The 20,581-nt window shown below is 37.9% G+C and overlaps 1 protein-coding gene across 1 annotated transcript in view; it reads right to left on the bottom strand.

Annotated features, from left to right (window-relative positions):
* Positions 1 to 20,581, bottom strand: part of slc5a10 (solute carrier family 5 member 10) — a 59,325-nt gene that overhangs the window by 2,776 nt on the left and 35,968 nt on the right. The window contains exons 9-13 of the mRNA XM_057842867.1: positions 19,311 to 19,418; positions 19,072 to 19,222; positions 17,268 to 17,436; positions 5,500 to 5,715; positions 2,461 to 2,554 (exon numbers count right to left, since the gene is read on the bottom strand). Coding sequence (XP_057698850.1) covers positions 2,461 to 2,554; positions 5,500 to 5,715; positions 17,268 to 17,436; positions 19,072 to 19,222; positions 19,311 to 19,418 — 738 coding nt within the window. The remainder of the gene's footprint in view (positions 1 to 2,460; positions 2,555 to 5,499; positions 5,716 to 17,267; positions 17,437 to 19,071; positions 19,223 to 19,310; positions 19,419 to 20,581) is intronic.

Consider the following 20,581-nt stretch of genomic DNA (forward strand, 5'->3'; position numbering starts at 1 on the left):
AAACACAGGAACATTCTGGAAGAAAACCTGTTGGTATCTGCACAAGACCTGAGACTGGGACGGAGATTTATCTTCCAACAGGACAATGATCCAAAACATAAAGCCAAATCTACAATGGAATGGTTCAAAAATAAACATATCCAGGTGTTAGAATGGCCAAGTCAAAGTCCAGACCTGAATCCAATCGAGAATCTGTGGAAAGAGCTGAAGACTGCTGTTCACAAACACTCTCCATCCAACCTCACTGAGCTCGAGCTGTTTTGCAAGGAAGAATGGGCAAGAATGTCAGTCTCTCTATGTGCAAAACTGATAGAAAGATACCCCAAGCGACTTGCAGCTGTAATTGGAGCAAATGGTGGCGCTACAAAGTATTAACGCAAGGGGGCCGAATAATATTGCACGCCCCACTTTTCAGTTTTTTGTTAAAAAAGTTTAAATTATCCAATAAATGTTGTTCCACTTCACGATTGTGTCCCACTTGTTGTTGATTCTTGACAAAAAATTAAAATTTTATATCTTTATGTTTGAAGCCTGAAATGTGGCGAAAGGTTGCAAGGTTCAAGGGGGCCGAATACTTTTGCAAGGCACTGTATATTATTTATATATATATATTAAAACCGATTTTTTTTAATGACACGGCCATGTTGTGTTGAAGAAACGTATGCGGTGATCCGTTGCCGAACATTACGATACGTGACGTCACCATTTTGTTTCGGTAAAACTTCACTCTGATCGGTCGAATGATTTCGTCTGTGTTAAATTCTGCTTTTTTCACTCTTCATAAAGCACAGAATTTAGTTTGTTGAACTCATTTGAGTCAACGTTTATTGCAGCTCCACAACTCGGACCATAACAAATGTAACACAACACGTACCTGTGTCCGTCAACTATATCTGTCCCTCGGGAAACTCAAACCCAAATAACAATAGTTCCTATTGTTACTGTCGTGTCTACAGCGATGAGCTCTCGGTTTTCCGACTTACGTTCCCACTTTCATTTTACCGTATCAATCCATGGAGGAAACATTTATTCATAATGATGGAACGAGCAAATTATACAGCAGCCTTTAAAAGAAAAGTCACATCTGTTTTGTTTTCTCCTAGATTCTGGTAAGTTGAAGAAGTTATCAGGTCATATTATTACTGTACATATTGTCAGTTTTACTACCAATGTGCTATGCTTGTGCTGTGTTTCACCAGTCAGTAAAATGACATTTCTGTATCTTTACACGAGCTCTGTTTTCTTGTATTCTTCTATTTATTGTTCCTAAAATTAGGGTGCGCGTTATACCAGGGTACAATAATTTCCCCTAGATTTTACAAGTAAATTTGGGGTGCGTGTTATACACGGGTGCGCCTTATATTTGGGAAATTACAGTACATTATAATTCCATTAATTCGTTCCACAGCCCTAAAACCTACACTAAATCCTTAATAAATACTGCTGGTACTATTACAAATGTCAGTTACACATAACAAAACAAATAAATTATAAATGAAAATCGGAATAATATAATAATAAGTCCTGTAATAATGTAATGAATCGGGTTTTGCGTGCTGTACCTGAATGCACCGCGTGACTGACGTCACAGATAAGAATGGTGCAGCTGAGATTTTACTTTCTCTTTTAATGTTCTGTTGTTGCTGTCAACTGGAGTGGACGGTAGGCGTGTTGTGTTGCATAAGTTTTGAAATAAATTGTCCGAAAGCACTGCGGTTCTCAGTTCGCGGGGACGGGGCCCCCTCACCCCCTGCGCGGCCGCCAATTGTGGCGTGGCGGACTGGGACTTCTTCCCCGGCGGCTTTTAGGCTGACTCCCCACCGCCGGCGGCTGCTCATCTTTATTGCACCTTGGGGTTACATCGCTGGGAGAACCCTCCGGGTAAGCGTCACCTTTTTCCTTTCACCACCTGCAATAACCTTCTTGGAACCTGTGTTGATTTCTCTCACAAGAAAATCCGCTGTATGCCCGTCTGCAGCTCTGTCATGTCGTAGTATTTCGAGCATGTTGTCGGATGTAGAAAAAAATGGCGAGTCAAATTTTACGTCGGATGTCGAAAAGATCGCATGTCAAAGTTATCATATGTCGAGGTACCATTGCATTTGCAAATTCACTTAACTGTGGAACCTAACTTGCCTATTTGTTGTTACTGTATGTTTTATCTGCCTCATAAAAGTATTGCTTTTGGACTGAAGAATGAGGCATAATTGATAATTGAATATGTTTTAAGCAGTGCCTGATAGGAAATAGTGCTTTGCTGGCACTTTGGAACAGCTAACATTTTACCTGTGTCAAAGTTTCTAGTGAGCAACAATTACTCATAGGTCCCCTACACCTGGCATTTCAAATTCGTATAATCGGTAAGAATGTAAAAATACTGCTTTTAGAAATATTTTATGATGCTGTCATTTTATTTCTATTTACAAAAGATTGTACTGTATTTCAGGATTTGATGCCCACCTTGAGAATTACGGTGACTGGCAGAGGAGACTTTCTGTAGAGGGATTTGTCTGGGAGACTCCTCGGTCAGAGTCCACCAGGTCAAGTTCCTCAACTGCAGATCAAAGAGGTTTATTATTTTTTTTTATATAATAATAAAGTAATAGATAAACACAATTCATACTTTTGATAGGTGTGAAGTCAGTGATGTGAGTCATGTTAAAGTATTTGCAATAATGTTACCTTCCTCTGAATTTGTTTCAATATAAACACGGCGATGTGTACAAGCTAAATATGTACACAAACTTGACTTTTGTGTAAACAAATTACAATAAATCAGCTTTAGATTACATATTAAAAAAACGTTTTAGTTCTTTAGCTTTAATGGTGACCTACTTTTTCCAGATAGAATCAGCATCTTCTGGATGTGTGAGTACACTGAAAAAAGTAAACATTTAAAAACTATTGTCTAATCAATCGCACCTAAACTTTTACTGCTAATAATTGTACTAGCGGTAAAATTTTAGGTGTGATTGATTAGCCAATATATTTTCAAAATGAGCCAATGTTTACTTTTTTCAATGTAAGTGACATATTTTCAGTATGGTGGAACTGAACTTTGAATCATTCACCAAAACTTTCTATTTAAAATTATGTATCACACTTATTAATATTCTCGCAAAAAGTAATATTTTTACAAATATTTTGATGATAAACCATGAGGATTTTATTTGGGCGGGAGTAAGCATGTGCCTTTATGACATTCTGACATTATGATAACTTTAAGCAAAAATATCACGGTTTCACAGTATCACCGTATTGCAATTGCAGCTCTAAAATGTGTTACTTTGAGATGTCTGGGTTTAAAAAAAAAAGTTTTAAAAGTATAATGTTCAGTAAAAATAAATAAATTAAAAATAAAGAAAAACGTGAAATATTCTAAATAAAATTAAAATTAGGGCAGTCAAAATTATCGCGTTAACGGGCGGTAACAAATTTTTAAAATTATTAACGTTAAAATATTTGACGCATTTAACGCACATGCCCCGCTCAAACAGATTAAAATGACAGCACACTTGTTACCAGTGTTTTTTGGTGTTTTGTCACCCTCTGCTGGCGCTTGGGTGCGACTGATTTTATGGGTTTTAGCACCATGAGCATTGTGTAATTATTGAAATCAACAATGGCGAGCGACTAGTTTATTTTTTGATTGAAAATGTTACACATTTTATTAAAATGAAAACATTAAGAGGGGTTTTAATATAAAATTTCTATAACTTCTACTAACATTTATCTTTTAAGAACTACAAGTCTTTCTATCCATGGATAATTTTAACAGAATGTTAATAATGTTAATGCCATCTTGTTGATTTATTGTTATCATAAACAAATACAGTACTTATGTACCGTATGTTGAATGTATATATCCGTCTTGTCTTATCTTTCCATTTGAACAATAATTTACAGAAGAATATGGCATATTTTATAGATGGTTTGAATTGCGATTAATTACGATGAATTAATTTTTAAGCTGTAATTAAATTGATTAAAATTTTAATCATTTGACAGCCATAATTAAAATAAATGCAGTCCTTTAGGTGTGCATCAACCTACAGCCCCAGCTCAACATTATTACAATTAGAACAAAAATAATCGAATTGTTTTCCATAAAAACCACGTGTGTATGACTCGTATCATGTTACACACATGCTTTTTCTCAACACAGACAGTTGCTTGAGAGAAAAAAACACCACGTTTTATCACTGCAAGACACGCTGGAGTTAACTTGTAGCTGGTGGGAAACGTTCATGATCGTGTTTATTACCCTTTAATTTTGTGTAAATGCAAAATCATATTGGAGGTATTGCTTCCTCGGCAGCCACCCTCCGCAGACATGTTTTACATGTCAGTTGGCCCTCCTCCTTTAAGCCGCATCCGTCTGTAACTTTTCTGTAGCTATAGTATTCCCATACTAGCGATTTCGTTTTCTTTGATGTGGGGAAAAAATTGAGGAGTTTCACCTCTTCCAGCCATCGTGTAGCACAGCTGACTCACTGACACTAAGCAACAACCGGTGGGGGAGGGTTGAGCCTTGCAGCTGCAAGCAAGGGATTTCTCCCTGCATTTTTGGGACATAAAAAATAGCTAATACCGTCGGGAATGTATGATGGAAAATTTTTGCAGATTTGAAACCGTGACGTTTTCATTCCACTGTGTTCCTTCAAACCGGTAATCGGGACATGTCTAGGCGGGAGACTATTGCTTTAGAGTTCTGTTTTTATTTGACTTGAATTAAACATAACCTGGACAGTGCTGATATAACATTGTATGTATTTTAGACAAAACAAAAAGTTCAATCTAGTTAGAGGAAAGATTATTTTTGCTTGCTACAATGCATGTACTACATTTGGCCAGTGTGTGCTTCACTGGATGTTGGGGGAAAAAAACCCAAAAAGGGTTTATGTGGGGTCAACTGTGGCAATGACAAAGACACTATTGTATTTATTTCCAAGCTAGTTTTACTCTCAACGTGATTGTCAAGATGCCATTTTAGGCTCTAATGTCTACATAGTGTTGTTTTAGGGCAAAGAAACTGGAGATTACCAGTTGAATTGCATTCAAGCTCTCAGGCCTGGTCAACAGCTTTTTGTCTAGTGACTGAAAGAATGTATGTTCCGTAGCCAACAAATTCGGAGCTGTTCCGGGCTGCTTCATGAATGAGAATGAACGAGAATACACACTTGTTGTTGCTTTGGCCAACACTGTTGAGGCAAATTTACTGTACAGTAAGATACTGTGCTCAATCAGTTTGAAGTAAGAATCAGTCGTTGGCTCAAGTTCAAATGCCGGGCAGAGTCAAGTCAGCAGGCGTTCATGAGGTGACAAAGATGAAAAGCTGATTGTGTCATTGTCGGGTGTGCATGAAATGTTGTGCTGTACTGTGAGGCAGTTTGCATGCATTGCGTTTTAGATATTAACAGATCTAGAACACAAAGTCCAACCAAACGACAACCACGTTCCATAGCTGCAAGTAAATCATATCAAATGGGATCCAAATACCTGGTCATGGCCCGGGGGAGGTGTAAGCAGTGACACCACGGTGACCACAATAGCGGTGAGCCCACAAAGTAAAATGGCAAAGTGGAGGTAGTGAACGCGGCGCAGAACGGCAGGCGCTGAGTCAATGACGCCACACCTGGCAGGCGGGAAGGCAAACTCCAGCACCATCCGGCACACCCCCACAACCAAGCCAACCATAAGGCCCCAGAATGCGCCCTGACAACACAAACACACTGACAGATTCATATTGAAGTGCCTTATTCATCTTATAGTACTATATGTTTTTCAATTGTAATATGTCACGACTAATTTATTACTCACTTATATTCAGTACATGTCCAAAAAATACAGCACTATACTGTACTTGGTATCTACGTCTGTTGCTCCCTATGCTGAAATTCTGCATTCCAACCACAAAGCCTGCTTTGACATGACATGGCATACTGTGTAAACTCTGCCTCAGCACTGCAGGGTGGTGGGGCTCGCTCAACTGGGTTCTGGCAAAAATACTGTATATGTTCTGATACATGGCAGTGGTTCAAACTTGTTTTATGTGATTTTAAAAGCATTTTTTTACCCAAAATATTTTATTGGATTTCAAATTGCTCGACTTCACAGGTCTGGTTTGAAGCAATCCGATGTGCAATAGAAGAAATTTAAAAGTTGGAAGGTTTGCAAGGAGTAATTGTAGGTCTCACTTAAGATGTGTTTGCCACACAACAATCACACTTTCTCAAACTCAAACTCCTGTCACCGTTGTGCTACTTCTCACAGTTTTCACACGTGCAGTGACACCATTCAATTATCTCGCTTAAGCCTGCAAAGAATGCCATCCGTGTGGTTGAATCAGTCATGCTACAAAGAAAGCAAATGTCAACAACTGCACCTGTTGGGCTTTATTATATTTGTTTACTTCTTAAACTGAATGTGGAAAGTTGTATTGTAAATTTTAGTAATTAGATCACCATACAGGACATACCACACGTGAGATGCAAGGCCACCCAGACTCAGCACGTGTTACACACAAAGCCAAACTATACCTATCTGGTTTAAAACAAACAAACAAACAAAACAAAAAAAACAATGAATATTCAGATTGAGTATCTTTAAGCAAATTTAGGCAAGAGGACATTTTCTTTTTCTTTTTTTTTTTTTTTAAGGTAATTGTACAGTAATCATTTATTGTGTGGTTCTATGGCAAAACACAGGCAGCCAACTGTTCAGTGAAAATTTTGCAAAAAGACAAAGGAAGCTCTCCGAGGAACTTATTAGGAATCTATTTTTAGGAAGAAGAATGTTTAAAAATGTCTGTATTTATTTACATGCATACATATTCTGTTGCTAGTGTCATTTTATTTGTATTCTTTTTCTGTTTTATATGAAAAACTGTATGTACATCACATTTTACTCTAAAGTGTTTTTTAAAGAAATTGTAATCAAGTGCTTCCTAGCAGAAAGAATCTTGTCTAAGAATTTGAAATATATCACAATTTAATTTCTCTGTTAATAGAGGAGAAAAACCTGGCACGCCAGATTGATTATTCCTTATATCTACTACGAATATTATTCCACATATCAATCTGTGAAAGATCCAGTTGAGACGTGTTTAATGGGAGAACCGTCAAAAATATATGGCCACTGACTGGACAAAGTCACTTTTTATCACACTTGTGAAAATATCCTATGTTCCTGTCAAAAAAACTTTTAGCGACATTCTTTGCTTCTCTTTTAATGAGGAAATCAAGTGTATTTCAGACAAAACTTGGAACATTGACCTATCTACATATACCGCTTTGCATGCCGCCGTAGTATTCAAGCAGATAGTACTTCCTGGTCACTTCTGCAGCTCCTGTGAACTATCCACTCACAAAAAAAAAAATAAGAAAAGAAACATGATTTGAAGTGGTTACACACAACTGCTTTATGTAACTATTAACTTTTGTAGTTAAATGAAAAATGCCTAATTGATTTAAGTAAGACTTAAGAAATTACTTGAACAAGGTAATCAATTCCTATTCAAACCTTTTACATGCAAAACGTGTAACTATCTTTTGTTTTCTCAAAATAGGAGTGTTAATTTTAAATATTCAATGTGATGTTGTTAATATTCTGGACGAGTGGGGGACCCTAGTGCAGAACATGCGACTAACTGGCAACTGTACCCTACCCTTGCGCTCGCAAAGGGAACAGAGGGACTTTGCATCCCTTAAGTAAGCATAGAAGTGAGGCTCACAATTACAGTGGGGCAAATAAATATTGAGTCAACCACTGCAAGTTCTCCCCCTTGAAAATATTAGAGAGGCCTGTAATTGTCAACATGGTTAACCTCAACCATGAGAGACAGAATGTATAAAAAACAACAACAGAAAATCACATTGTTTGATTTTTAAATAATTTATTTGCAAATCATGGTGGAAAATAAGTATTTGGTCAATACCAAAAGTTCATCTCAATACTTTGTTATGTACCCTTTGTTGGCAATAACGGAGACCAAACGTTTTCTGTAACTCTTCACAAGCTTTTCACACACTGTTGCTGGTATTTTGGCAAATTCCTGCATGCAGATCTCCTCTAGAGCAGTGATGTTTTGGGGCTGTCAGTGGGCAACACGGGCTTTCAACTCCCTTCGCAGATTTTCTATGGGGTTGAGACCTGGAGACTGGCTAGGCCACTCCAGGACCTTGAAATGCTTCTTACGAAGCCACACCTTTGTTGCCCTGGCTGTGTGTTTGGGATCATTGTCATGCTGAAAGATCCAACCACGTCTCATCTTCAATGCCCTTGCTGATGGAAGGAGATTTTCACTCAAAATCTCTCGATACATGGCCCCATTCATTCTTTCCTTTACACAGATCAGTCGTCCTGGTTCCTTTGCAGAAAAACAGCCCCAAAGCATGATGTTTCCAACCCCATGCTTCACAGTGGGTATGGTGCAATTCAGTATTCTTTTTCCTCCAAACAACAGAACCTGTGTTTCTACCAAAAAGTTCTGTTTTGGTTTCATCTGACCATAACACAGTCTCCCAGTCCTCTTCTGGATCATCCAAATGCTCTCTAGCGAATGCAGACGGGCCTGGACGTGTACTTTCTTCAGCAGGGGGACACGTCTGGCAGTGCAGCATTTGAGTCCCTGGCGGTGCATTGTGTTACTGATAGTAGCCTTTGTTACTGTGGTCCCAGCTCTCTGTAGGTCATTCACTAGGTCCCCCCGTGTGGTTCTGGGATTTTTGCTCCCTGTTCTTGTTATCATTTTGACGCCACAGGGTGAGGAGGGAGTTGAAAGTTGAAAGTTATTGCCAACAAAGGGTACATAACAAAGTATTGAGATGAACTTTTGGTATAGACCAAATACTTATTTTCCACCATGATTTGCAAATAAATTATTTATAAATCAAACAATGTGATTTTCAGTTTTTTTTCCACATTCTGTCTCTCATGGTTGAGGTTTACCCATGTTAACAATTACAGGCCTCTCTAATATTTTCACCTGGGAGAACTTGCACAATTAGTGGTTGACTAAATACTTATTTGCCCCACTGTATGTGTTTTAACAACTTTAGGCTTGTTGCCCGCATCGAATCGAATCGTCCATGCCCCGCATCGGGATGCATCGCCGCATCGATTATTGTTGACACCCTTAGTATATACAATGAAATACACCTATTTAAAATATTCATTCATTTTTGGTGCCACTTATAATTGTATTTAATTTAATCACGTTACAAATATATTAAGCAATGTTTTTTCTTAAGTTTAATTGACTCTTACATAATTAATACATAAAGGGATTCAGTAATTTGTAAAAACACAAGGCTAAAGAAAATACCTATTTAAAGTTAAAATCACGCGACGTATGTATTAAGCAAGGCTTATTAATAAGTGTTTTAATAGCGTACCGCAAGAATGCTATTTTTAGACCGTGACGTCACCATCGTAAACTGGAAGAGGGTCAACATAGAAGCGCCCTCGCATACAACCCATGTTAATACTGCTTGTTTTTCTGCCAGTAATCTTTCAAAAAAGAACATGGCGAGTAAAAACTGCTGCTATGGAACTTGTAGAAACGACTCTAGACATTACAACATATGAAGGATGTTTTCTTCATACGTTTCCCGAAGCCAAAAACTAAGAGGAAAAAATGTGAACAATGGCTCAACTTGTGCGGACGTCCAAAAGACCAGTTTAACGCCAACAAGGTGAAGCCATTCACCTTCATATGCAGTCAACATTTTGTTGGGGGCCATGGTCCTACAGAGAACGAAGATGTAACCCATTTTGATATTTGTACTTATTTTATTAGCGTGGCGTTTTGCCGTGCTGCTTCTGTCTGACAATGAATGACCAGAAAAAAATTAAAATGGGATCTTACTGCCACTGTTGTTACCTTTTCTGTTGTAGAAAACAGCTTTAGTAAAGGGGAAGTGTAAATAGATTATGCAATTAAGATTTGTTATTTATGAAAAAACTAAAAGTGTTCGTTGGCTGTCTCAGGGGTAGCTTTTGTGATCGCTATACAAAAATAGCAGTGCAAATTATCTCCAAGAATGGTCAAAGACGTGAGACAACCAGAGGATATGATATATGAGAAAGACAGGACATATAGTGGTAAAGGATAGCTTGTTGAAACACGAGAATTTTATGTTCAGTGGCGTTAAGGCAATGCATACAAGAAAAAGGTGCCGATAAAAAAACTACCTCTTGATCAGGTCGTCTCTTTTTCCCTTATTTTTCAGCCCTCGGCACTCAAACCATCTATTTAACTGAACATTTGTATGTTCTTCCACATCTTTACCAGTGAATTTGGCACCAGAGACATCATTTTCGAACAGAATTGGTAGGTTTAGCTCAGTATACATCCCGTCCGTACACTATTTACATGCATTTAGCATGAGGGACAGTTGTTAACGTCATGAATATTAATGAGCAAAAGTGATGTGTTATGTGCGCTATCGACTCTCTTACATCAGGGGTGTCCAAACGTTTTGCAAAGGGGGCCAGATTTGGTGTGGTAAAAATGTGGGGGGCCGACCTTGGCTGACGTCCTTTATGTGGAACAATATATCTAAGCAAATATTAGCAAGCCATTCTGTGTCTCACATTTGGTTTATTACTTTTTTCAATTAATAATTTCCACAAAATCTTGCAGCAAGCCTTAGTGGCTTTCTCTTTCATCTCTTGGGCTCTTGCGAAATACTGGTGCTGTAAAATTAAACTAGCTTTAAGTTGCTTCAATTTCTCGCTACGTATCTTCCCTGTAATCTTGTCGTACATGTCAGCGTGTCTTGTTTGGTAATATTGTCTCACATTGAAAGCTTTAAAAACAGCGACTGTCTCTTTGCAAATGAGGCAGACACAGGTTTTGCATATTTTAGTGAAGAAATAGTCCAATTTCCACCTATCCTTGAAGCGTCGGCCGTTGCAGTCAACTTTTTTTTTTTGTGTTGATTGTCATCATTTTAGAAAATTGGGAGTAAAGAGTCACGCGGGGTAAAGTTGCTTCAAGTGCTGCTGCCTTTTAGTGGGTAAATGAGGAGCAGCATTTAATGTGTAAGCTATTTCATATGCTGGTAGCAGTACTGCTAACAAATTCATTAGGTCTGTGTGCGGGCCAGACATTATTGATTTTATGACAGAGGCTGGGGGCCAGATGAAATTTGACCACGGGCCGCATTTGGTCCCCGGGCCGGACTTTGGACATGTCTGCTCTTAGATGATAAACACAACAATGGATTTAGTAATTTGTAAAAACACAAAGCTAATGTGTATATACAATGAAAACCACCTATTTAAAAGTTAAAATAGTGCATGGTCAGTTTTTTGAATGTACAAGAACCGCTTTGCACTTCGACATTGTATTCAACCAAATACAGTAGTTATTTCCTGGTCATGTCTGCAGCTCCCGCCTCTTTTTACTGATTGGCTCGAACATCAGATGACAGGGAAAGTGGTTAGCAGCTGAAGTTTGCAAGACGGTACTGCATGATAAATCAATGAATCGGGAAGTACTGTCTTGCTTGCAAAGCTAGAGAAAAACTTCAATAAAGCCCAATATTTCCAGAAAGTAGGAAAAATTGCCATTAGAAGCCATTTTTAAATAACAGAAGTGTTTTAGCCATTCAAATGTGAATGTTTCAGCATAGACTTCATAACCTATTGACATGACACGGGAAACAGGGCCGATTTGTAGGGGGCCTATTTTCAAAAACTTCAAATTCAAATATTTACGAAACCAAAGTTGCTACCGGCCTAAAACCAAAACAGGCACCTACCTTAGCCATATATGAATCTCCATGAGCAGCAACATCAAAAAATTCAAAGCCGTTCCCTTATAAGACCCTGATTAATTATTTTCTATATACAGTAAGTATAACACAACTTAAAATGGCTATAAAAGTCTCAGATTTTACACTAGATGCACAAAAATCACCGAATGCAGAGATAATCACCTATATTTTCAGGATCAATAGCAATATTTAACATATCATATAAGTTTTTGAACAAAATAGCAACTTAATTTTTTTTTTTTATTTACTGCAAGTTTTCAACAGCTAATAAATGAAACAGTTTAACATCAGAAACTTGATACTTGAGGAAAACATGCAGAATCAATCATAAATAATATGTAAATAGATAAATAATAAATTCTATATACAACAACTTATTATAGACTGGAATATCCCTTTATCGTCATTATACACTATATACTGTTAGCGAGTGAGGCTAGCGGCCGCCTAGCGTAAACAGAGCTGTTCTGGCAAAAATTCTTGTGAATAAATGCTTAAATCCCCGAATTCTTCATAGATATGGACGTAAAACAGTCTCGATTCTTGGTTAAAAGCAAAGAAACAGTACGGTTAGCATTTACTTTACGTATATTGACGAAGTACCATGCTACTACAGTATGTTAGCAAATGAGGCTAGCGGCCGCCCGGCGTAAAAGGAGCTTTTCTAGTGAAAATCCTTGTGAATAAATGCTTAAATCCCTGAATTTTTCATAGATATGGACGTAAAACAGTCTCGATTCTTGTTTTAAAGCAAAGAAACCGTGCAGGTAGCATTTATTTCACGTAAATATTGCCAACCATGAGGCTAGTCAGTTACGAAAATCAGCCGCCTCCATGTGTCAACAAAGAAGAAAATCCCTGCGAATAAATGCTTCAATCACGCATGCATCGTATGAAAAATATAATATTTACCTTGAATCCTCGAACAAATCACTCCTGAGAAAATCCTTCTTGTTTGTATGTGGTACAGCTTTCGTAGATACATCCAATCGTAAGTAAATCCAAGCTTAAATCCAACATGAGCGTGTGCTGTCTTCGGCTATTACTAAATAAAGCACGGTCCCCTCTGATAAGGCGTGGCGCAAAGAATGACGAAGTGTCAGGTCAATAGATTTTTGGAGTTTATGGTTTCAGATAGTCCATGTCAAATACAGCCCAAATTCCCCAGGCTATTTCGATGGCAATGTTGTTTACATTTGAGTTATCACTTTTATAGTGGCATATACACTGATTTTTCTTAAAAAATAGATATATATATATATATATATATATATATATATTAGGGCTGTCAAAATTATCGCGTTAACGAGCGGTAATTAATTTTATTAATTAATCCTGTTAAAAATATTTGACGCAATTAACGCACAAATGCCCCGCTCAAACAGATTAAAATGACAGCACAGTGAAAGGTGTACTTGTTGTGTTTTTGGAGTTTTGCCGCCCTCTGCTGGCGCTTGGGTGCGACTGATCTTATAGGCTTCAGCACCCATGAGCATTGTGTAAGTATTTATTGACATCAACAATGGCGGGCTACTAGTTTATTTTTTGATTGAAAATGTTACAAATTTTATTAAAATGAAAACATGAAGAGGGGTTTTAATATAAAATGTCTATAACTTGTACTAACATTTATCTTTTAAGAACTACAAGTCTTTCTATCTATGGATCGCTTTAACAGAATGTTAATAATGGTAATGCCATCTTGATGATTTATTGTTATAATAAAGAAATACAGTACTTATGTACCGTATGTTGAATGTATATATCCATCTTGTGTCTTATCTTTCCATTCCAACAATAATTTACAGAAAAATACGGCATATTTTATAGATGGTTTGAATTGCGATTAATTGCGATTAAGTACGATTAATTAATTTTTAAGCTGTAATTAACTGGATTAAAAAATTTTATATATATATATATGTATATACAGTATATATATACATATAATGTGAAGGAAAATTAGGTTAGTCTCTCCTGCCTTACCTTCATTTAGTGTGGCTATTTGCCGCTCCCAGTCGGCTGTTTTGGAGCTGTGCTACAGTCCTGAAGTATATTCAGAGCTAAAATGGGCAATGAGCTAAGTTTCAACCAAAGATTTTGTCTGTCCAATATGGGAAAAAGAATTAGAATTAGATACCAGAGGAGGTATACTAACTTTAAAGATTGTTCGCCTGTGTGATTAGACCAAAAAAACACATTTTCAATTTACACAAATATAAACATACCTAAAATCTTAATAAAACCTGAACATTTGTTTTAATGTTAGATCAGATTAATTGGCTGTCATTACCAGTGTTGGGAGTAACGCTGTCATAAATAACGCCGTTACGTAACGGCGTTATTTTTTTCAGTAACGGGGTAATCTAACTAATTACTTTTTCCGCCATTACAACGCCGTTACCGTTACTGACGGTCAAAAGCAGTGCGTTACTTACTCTGAATAAATTGAAGAAACTACCAGCCGTGTCGAGTCGACTCTCTGCTGTGTTGATTTGTCATCCAAGACTTCGGGTGTGTTCAGGTTCGAGAATAGCGCACGTACTTCTGACTTCAAGCTGTTTGTCCCTGCTCATTCAATTAGACAATGCTTTCCAAAGTTTGGTAACGTTTCTGTGTTTGCTACACCTGATGCTAGCCTCGTTCCCATCTCCTACTGTCAGCCAGCAATAATTCTGCTTCTATTTTGAGGACGACAGACGTTTTGAAGGTGACGTGAATTGTCGGGAAACTAGCCTACCTGAATGCAGCCCCTCGAGAGATGCGATGGAAGTGATTGTGATTGGCTGAGGGTTAGAGTCATGTGTCGCGGTAAGCCAATCAGAGCCGGTGATTTCACAAGCAAACCGGAACAGCGCGTGCGGCAGACACACACACGCAAAGCAGATGCACAGGGTCGGGATGGCAGAGCAGTCAGAAGAAAAATTGTCCTTTAAGAGGTGGAGATATAGACACTATTTCAAGTTTGTCGAAATTAAAGGAAAGAACCTGCATGTAATGTGTAATTTATGTCCCGGGGCAAAGCTTTTGTCGACATCTGTGGTAAGCAATTCAAATCTGCTGAAGCACCTAAGAAGTTAACAACCTGTCTGTTCTTCTCTATTCCACTGACTCGAATACTGCTCAGAAAATTTCAAATTGTTTGACATACAACAAGTTCTTTTTAAAGTAACGGAAATAGTTACTTTCCCTGGTAACTAGTTACTTTTACTATAGAGTGATTCAGTTACTAACTCAGTTACTTTTTGGAAGAAGTAGTGAGTAATGTAACTAATTACTTTTTTAAAGTAACGTGCCCAACACTGGTCATTACATATAAGTGGATGTAATTTCATGACTGATCTCTGCATGACAGATCATATTTGAGTGTTACACACTAATCATTTCCTGTTTCAGGTGGCTTTGTTTAAGTGCCGGTTGTTTTTAAAGTGCTTCATAAATTAGGTGTCACATTCGCAAATGTATCATATCGTTTGGCAGGTCTTGTTTGCTCATTCCTGAGTCTGCTATAGAGCATCACAGCATGTGTAACTGCTTGTTTGCTCAAGCCTGACCTTTTATTGCCAGTAGCTAAAACCCCCTCTGCCCCCCAACACCCCCATAAAAGAAAAGCATAACCCTTTTGTTTTGTGTAATACTAGTACAAGTAGAGATATGGGCTAACTTGAAATCAAACATGATATGGATATGGTTAAATGTTGCATAAAAGAGAATATGTAGGCATTCCTAAACTGGGACATGAACATGATTCTATTCTCTTTGGCTTTAAGCACCACCACAATGGATTATATCTAATTATATAACACATACTCAATGCTGTAATTACTACATCGTTCACCTGATTTGTACATAAATATCCTGTAATTTATGTTTTCAGATAAAACAAGCTCCTTTTAATTCAAATCAATTTTCCTTCCAAAAAGACAAAAATTGTGACAATGTCCTAATATTTACTGTATGGTCCTGCCTGTAGATAGTTTCATTTGTATATTTTATTATGTGAATGAGAGAAACAGTTTAACGTGTCAAGGGCTGAAGGTGAAGGGAAGTGGGGTAAGTGTGTCAAAAAAAAATAAAAAACCCTTATACAATCTGAAGTTGCTTTACTGAACATCTACTCAGTTTTGAGCCCCAGTTGAGCCGGTCTTTACTTGCATTTAAAGTATATTTGTCCATGTTTTGCTCCACCTCTTTTATCTTTCCTGCGCCACCTTCTAATCCTTTTTTCCTCTATCTGATAGCAATAACTTTTGTCTTTGCCTTCGCTCTGTTATCTGACGTGAACACTCACTTCACCAGTCATTTGTTCGCACGATAGAGTGCATTAAATTTGATCTTGACAATCCTGACACCAGGAATGAAAACAATATGCGATACACATTCCCGCAGACGCGTGCACACACACATAGAAATACACACACTCGCACACAGTTGATTGAGGAATGTTGGTGCTCGGCTGTATCCCATATGAGGCTAATAAAAGTGCAGGAAGGGAACACTCCAGAATGCTCAGCATAGAACTCCGGTTTAGATAAGGATTAACTTTGTAATGAACTTTGATATAATCGCCATATATGAGCACATTATGCAATGGTGTGTTCCTTTGGTTCCTAAAACAACAACTGCTAGTTAAACTAGTTGTTTTCCGTTTTTCTTTGTTTTGTGACTGAAAATGTGTCACAAGGATTCAAAATGGGTGGAAAAAATACTGCATTCATGACAGCCTAATTTGGATAGACACTTAAATAGATTCCCAATTCCTGCAAGTGCCCTTTAATTCCATTATTCTTTACAGGCAATCCATGCAAAAATGTCATAAAACTATCCCTATTATCTAGATTCGTGCAAAGATTTATAGGGTAGGGACTTGGCCTTAAGTTACCGGTATGTGAAAATCAATGTGGTGTTGTTAAATAACGCACAACAAATTCCAATGTAAATAGAGACCTTGGTAGAGATCATTGTGATTGACAGTCACAGATATATGATATCAGTGCTTGTTATAGTCCATTTGACTTCTTTTTTAGTGCTTCCTTTGTTTGTGTGAACTATTATTTTCCACTGAAAAAAAACCAGTGGATAATTACTATGAATTAATGCTGCTACTTAACATAAGATTTCACGTCACACCACAGTATTCATGATCTCATCCGAGTTTCAACTATAATCACAAATTTCATTTATTATAAATTTGGACCTGTTAAGCTGCGTTTTTATCCTTAATTCTATAAATCGGATGTCATTCTTGTGCATAAATAATATCAAAAGAAGGATATTCGCTCTACCTACTCCGACTAAAGGAGCATTTTTATGTTTGACACGAAATGTTGTTGGCAAAGATAGATGAATACATTCATTTTGAGCAATTAAGTGAATGTAATACTATCCCACAGTATACCGGATGATCGTTCTTAGCAAATTACTGTCACATACATTACTGTGTCATGACTCAGTGGTTGGGAATCACATAAAATCAGGCCTCACCTGCTCATTGGTTCTCCTCCAGAAGACTGCCAGGGTGAACACAGCCGTGACGGGTGGCGCCAGGTAACTAGTCACGGACTGAATGTAAACATACAGCTGGCCGCTGTTGGCGGACTGCAAGATGGGGATCCACACCACACTCACCACCACCAAAATCACTGTCACAATCCTGGGGCAAAACCACAATACAGATATTATTTTTTTGTGAACCTACTTTGCAATGATTACCGTAATTTCCCGAATATAAGGCGCACCGGTGTATAACGCGCACCCCCAATTTACCTGCAAAATCCAGGGAAAATTCTTATACCCGTGTATAACGCGCACCCTAATTTTAGCACCAAAAAATATGGTAGAATACAAGAAAACAGCTCGTGTAGAAATACAGAAATGTCATTTTAATTTAACAAATTATAAACAGACATAAGACAGCACAAGCATAGCACAGTGATAATTACCGTTCCGGTAGTGCAAAACATTACTCTAACAACCTTTAACTACTTCTCCAACTTAAGAGAACCCGTGAGAAAACAAACAGCCATATCTGTATTATACATGAACATCTAAAGCATTCTTATAAGTGCTTTTCTGCCCCTACCAATTGCTTTTGCTGATGACTTTGCTTGTTCCAGCTGCTTCTTCATTCGTTTCCAATTTCGCACACTCGATTCTCCGACGTCATACCGTCTTGCCGCTTCACGAATTCCAGCTTCCTCAGATACGGAAATTACTTTCCTTTTGAAGGCTGCCGTGTAGCTTGCTCATTTCATCATCATGAAATACTGCAAATGTATCTTCCTTGGAATTATACTGTAAAATTAAAGTGACGACTGAAGTGGGAAAACGAAAGGAGCTCATAACAGTGCAGATGAAACGAACTCACGGAAGTCATTCGACCAATCAGAGTGAAGTATTACCAAAACAAACGGTGACGTAATATACCGTAATGGCGGCAACAGATCACCGTATGCGTTTTCTTCACAACATGGCCGTGTCAATAAAGAAAAAGTCTTAAAATATACATATTTATATGTATTTATTTCTGTCTCCATCCATATACCCGTGTATAATGCGCACCCTCGATTTTACAAGTGGATTTGGGGAAAAAAAGTGCGCCTTATTTTCGGGAAATTACGGTATGTTACAGTATGTACAAACTGCCTACTTTTAAAAGTGACCGCTGGCAGGATTCCAATTTTTATCACTGTTTCATACTACAGGCACCAAAATTAGTGTTTGATCTGGATGACGTTTGTCATCTACTGTATGTGATTTGTGATTTGATTGCAATCACTTTTGTAAGTCAAACTGCTCAGCAAATAAGCAAATTTGAAATTGGTGTCAATGTGACGTCACACCATGCCCTTTTATGCAGGTACCCCAGGCCAATTTGTGCTTTCTCCACTCATTCAACTCAGGAGAGCCTGGTTCTGACAGCACTGACGTTTGCGGTTCAAGTTTGTGTATCTTATGTGGAGTTTGTTTTTCTCCCCATGCTTGAGAGACTTTTCTGTATAATTTAGCCAATTCTTATATTTCAAAACATGCATGGGAGGTCCATTGAACACGATCCTCAATGCCCGAAGGCGTCAATGCGAGTGTGAATGTTTGTTTGCCTACCGAATGTGTCCTGCAATTTATTGACACTGAGCTTTGGTTGAACGTCTTGTTAAATATCTGCTAGGATAGGATCCAGATCGCTTCTGGACTAAATAAGTGTTCAACACTAAATAAATTGGATGGAAATATAGATAAATAACTGCTTCCACCATGTTTTGGACTTTAAAATACTGTAGTTTCATACCTGCCAACCAGTAGCAACTCTTTCTCTGAGGCTCGCGGCCGATGCTTCTTCCAGATGTCCATGGTGAACAATGTGGAGCTGCTGTTGAAAATGGAGGTCAGCGATGACATCAGAGCAGCCATCATCACTGATATCATGAGGCCCCGCAATCCTGTCAGAAGTACATACTGTATGAACAAATTTATACTTCAAAAAATTGAAGAGGCCATACTTCTCTGGAGTTAGAGACATGTTCTCACCACTTGGCATGAGCTCAATGACAAGTTTGGGGAAGGCGATGTTGGAGCATCCCACCTCGGCTCCGCAAACTCGCACACAGTCCTCGGGGTCGACGCATCCCACTGTATCTGAAACATGAGGAGGTTGGCCCTCCAGCGGTCATTTACAAACAAAGGAATGGAAGCGGTAACTAAATATTCTTCTCATTCACAATTCATGTTCCTTTACTCTCATTTCTTCTCTTGAAAAGACTCTCAAATTGTCAGTATATGGTAGGCAATTACCAGTAAATTTAAAAGTAGCTCCTGTAAACTGACAGTCTTATTATGTTCAATATGCAAATGTTCTGCATATAAACACATAATAAGAAATACAAAGACGAGTTGTGACACTTTGGAACACAGGCAATTTTTACTTCCCCTTGTTAGTAATTGTGGCTTAGCCTGTTTCCGTGAAACTGTGGTTGTGTGGGGCATGGCACCAGGAAGAGTTAAAGCCAAATAAATGTTGGCTTAGGTTGAACACGTATGTCTGAGAAATTTGCATGCATCTTCAGTAAATGCCAAATATTGTCATTTGCAGAAAATTAGTATTTATGACAGTATCGTGATCAAATCAAGGATTATCTACGGAGCATGATGGTATTGTGATTAACATGTCTGCCTCTGAAGTTCAGCATTCAAATCTCAGGTCCAACCTTACTATTCCTCCCTTTTCTAATGTGGGTTTTTTCCCACGTCCTCAAAAATGGCCTTTTAGTCTTTTTTTTTTTGTTTTTTTTTTTGAAATGTGATTTAAAAAAAAAAAAAAAATTCTACAGTAGGGGCCAGTGGTTAGGCCTATTATGGGGGGGGGGCTTCAGCCCATATTCTTACCCCCTCCCCAAATACTTTGGTGTTTTTTTCATTGAAGATAATAAATAAATAAATAAATAAATTTTAAAAAATGCTGACATATTCACTATGAATTTGCCAGAAAGTTTGGGCACAACTTCTCATTCGTGCGTTTTCTTTATTTTTATGACTATTTACATTACATTACAAATTCTCACTGAATGTAATAAAACTATTAATGAACATGTGGGGAATCACAGTAGGGCAAATAAGTATTTAGTCAACTACTAATTGTGCAAGTTCTCCCACTTGAAAATATTAGAGAGGCCTGTAATTGTCAACATGTGTAAACCTCAACCATGAGAGACAGAATGTGGAAAAAAAAACAAAATACCAAGCAACCCGTCTGCGGTTTGCTAGAGAGCATTTGGATGATCCAGAAGAGGACTGGGAGACTG

The sequence above is a fragment of the Corythoichthys intestinalis genome, chromosome 8 (assembly GCF_030265065.1).
Source record: "Corythoichthys intestinalis isolate RoL2023-P3 chromosome 8, ASM3026506v1, whole genome shotgun sequence".
NCBI lineage: Eukaryota > Metazoa > Chordata > Actinopteri > Syngnathiformes > Syngnathidae > Corythoichthys > Corythoichthys intestinalis.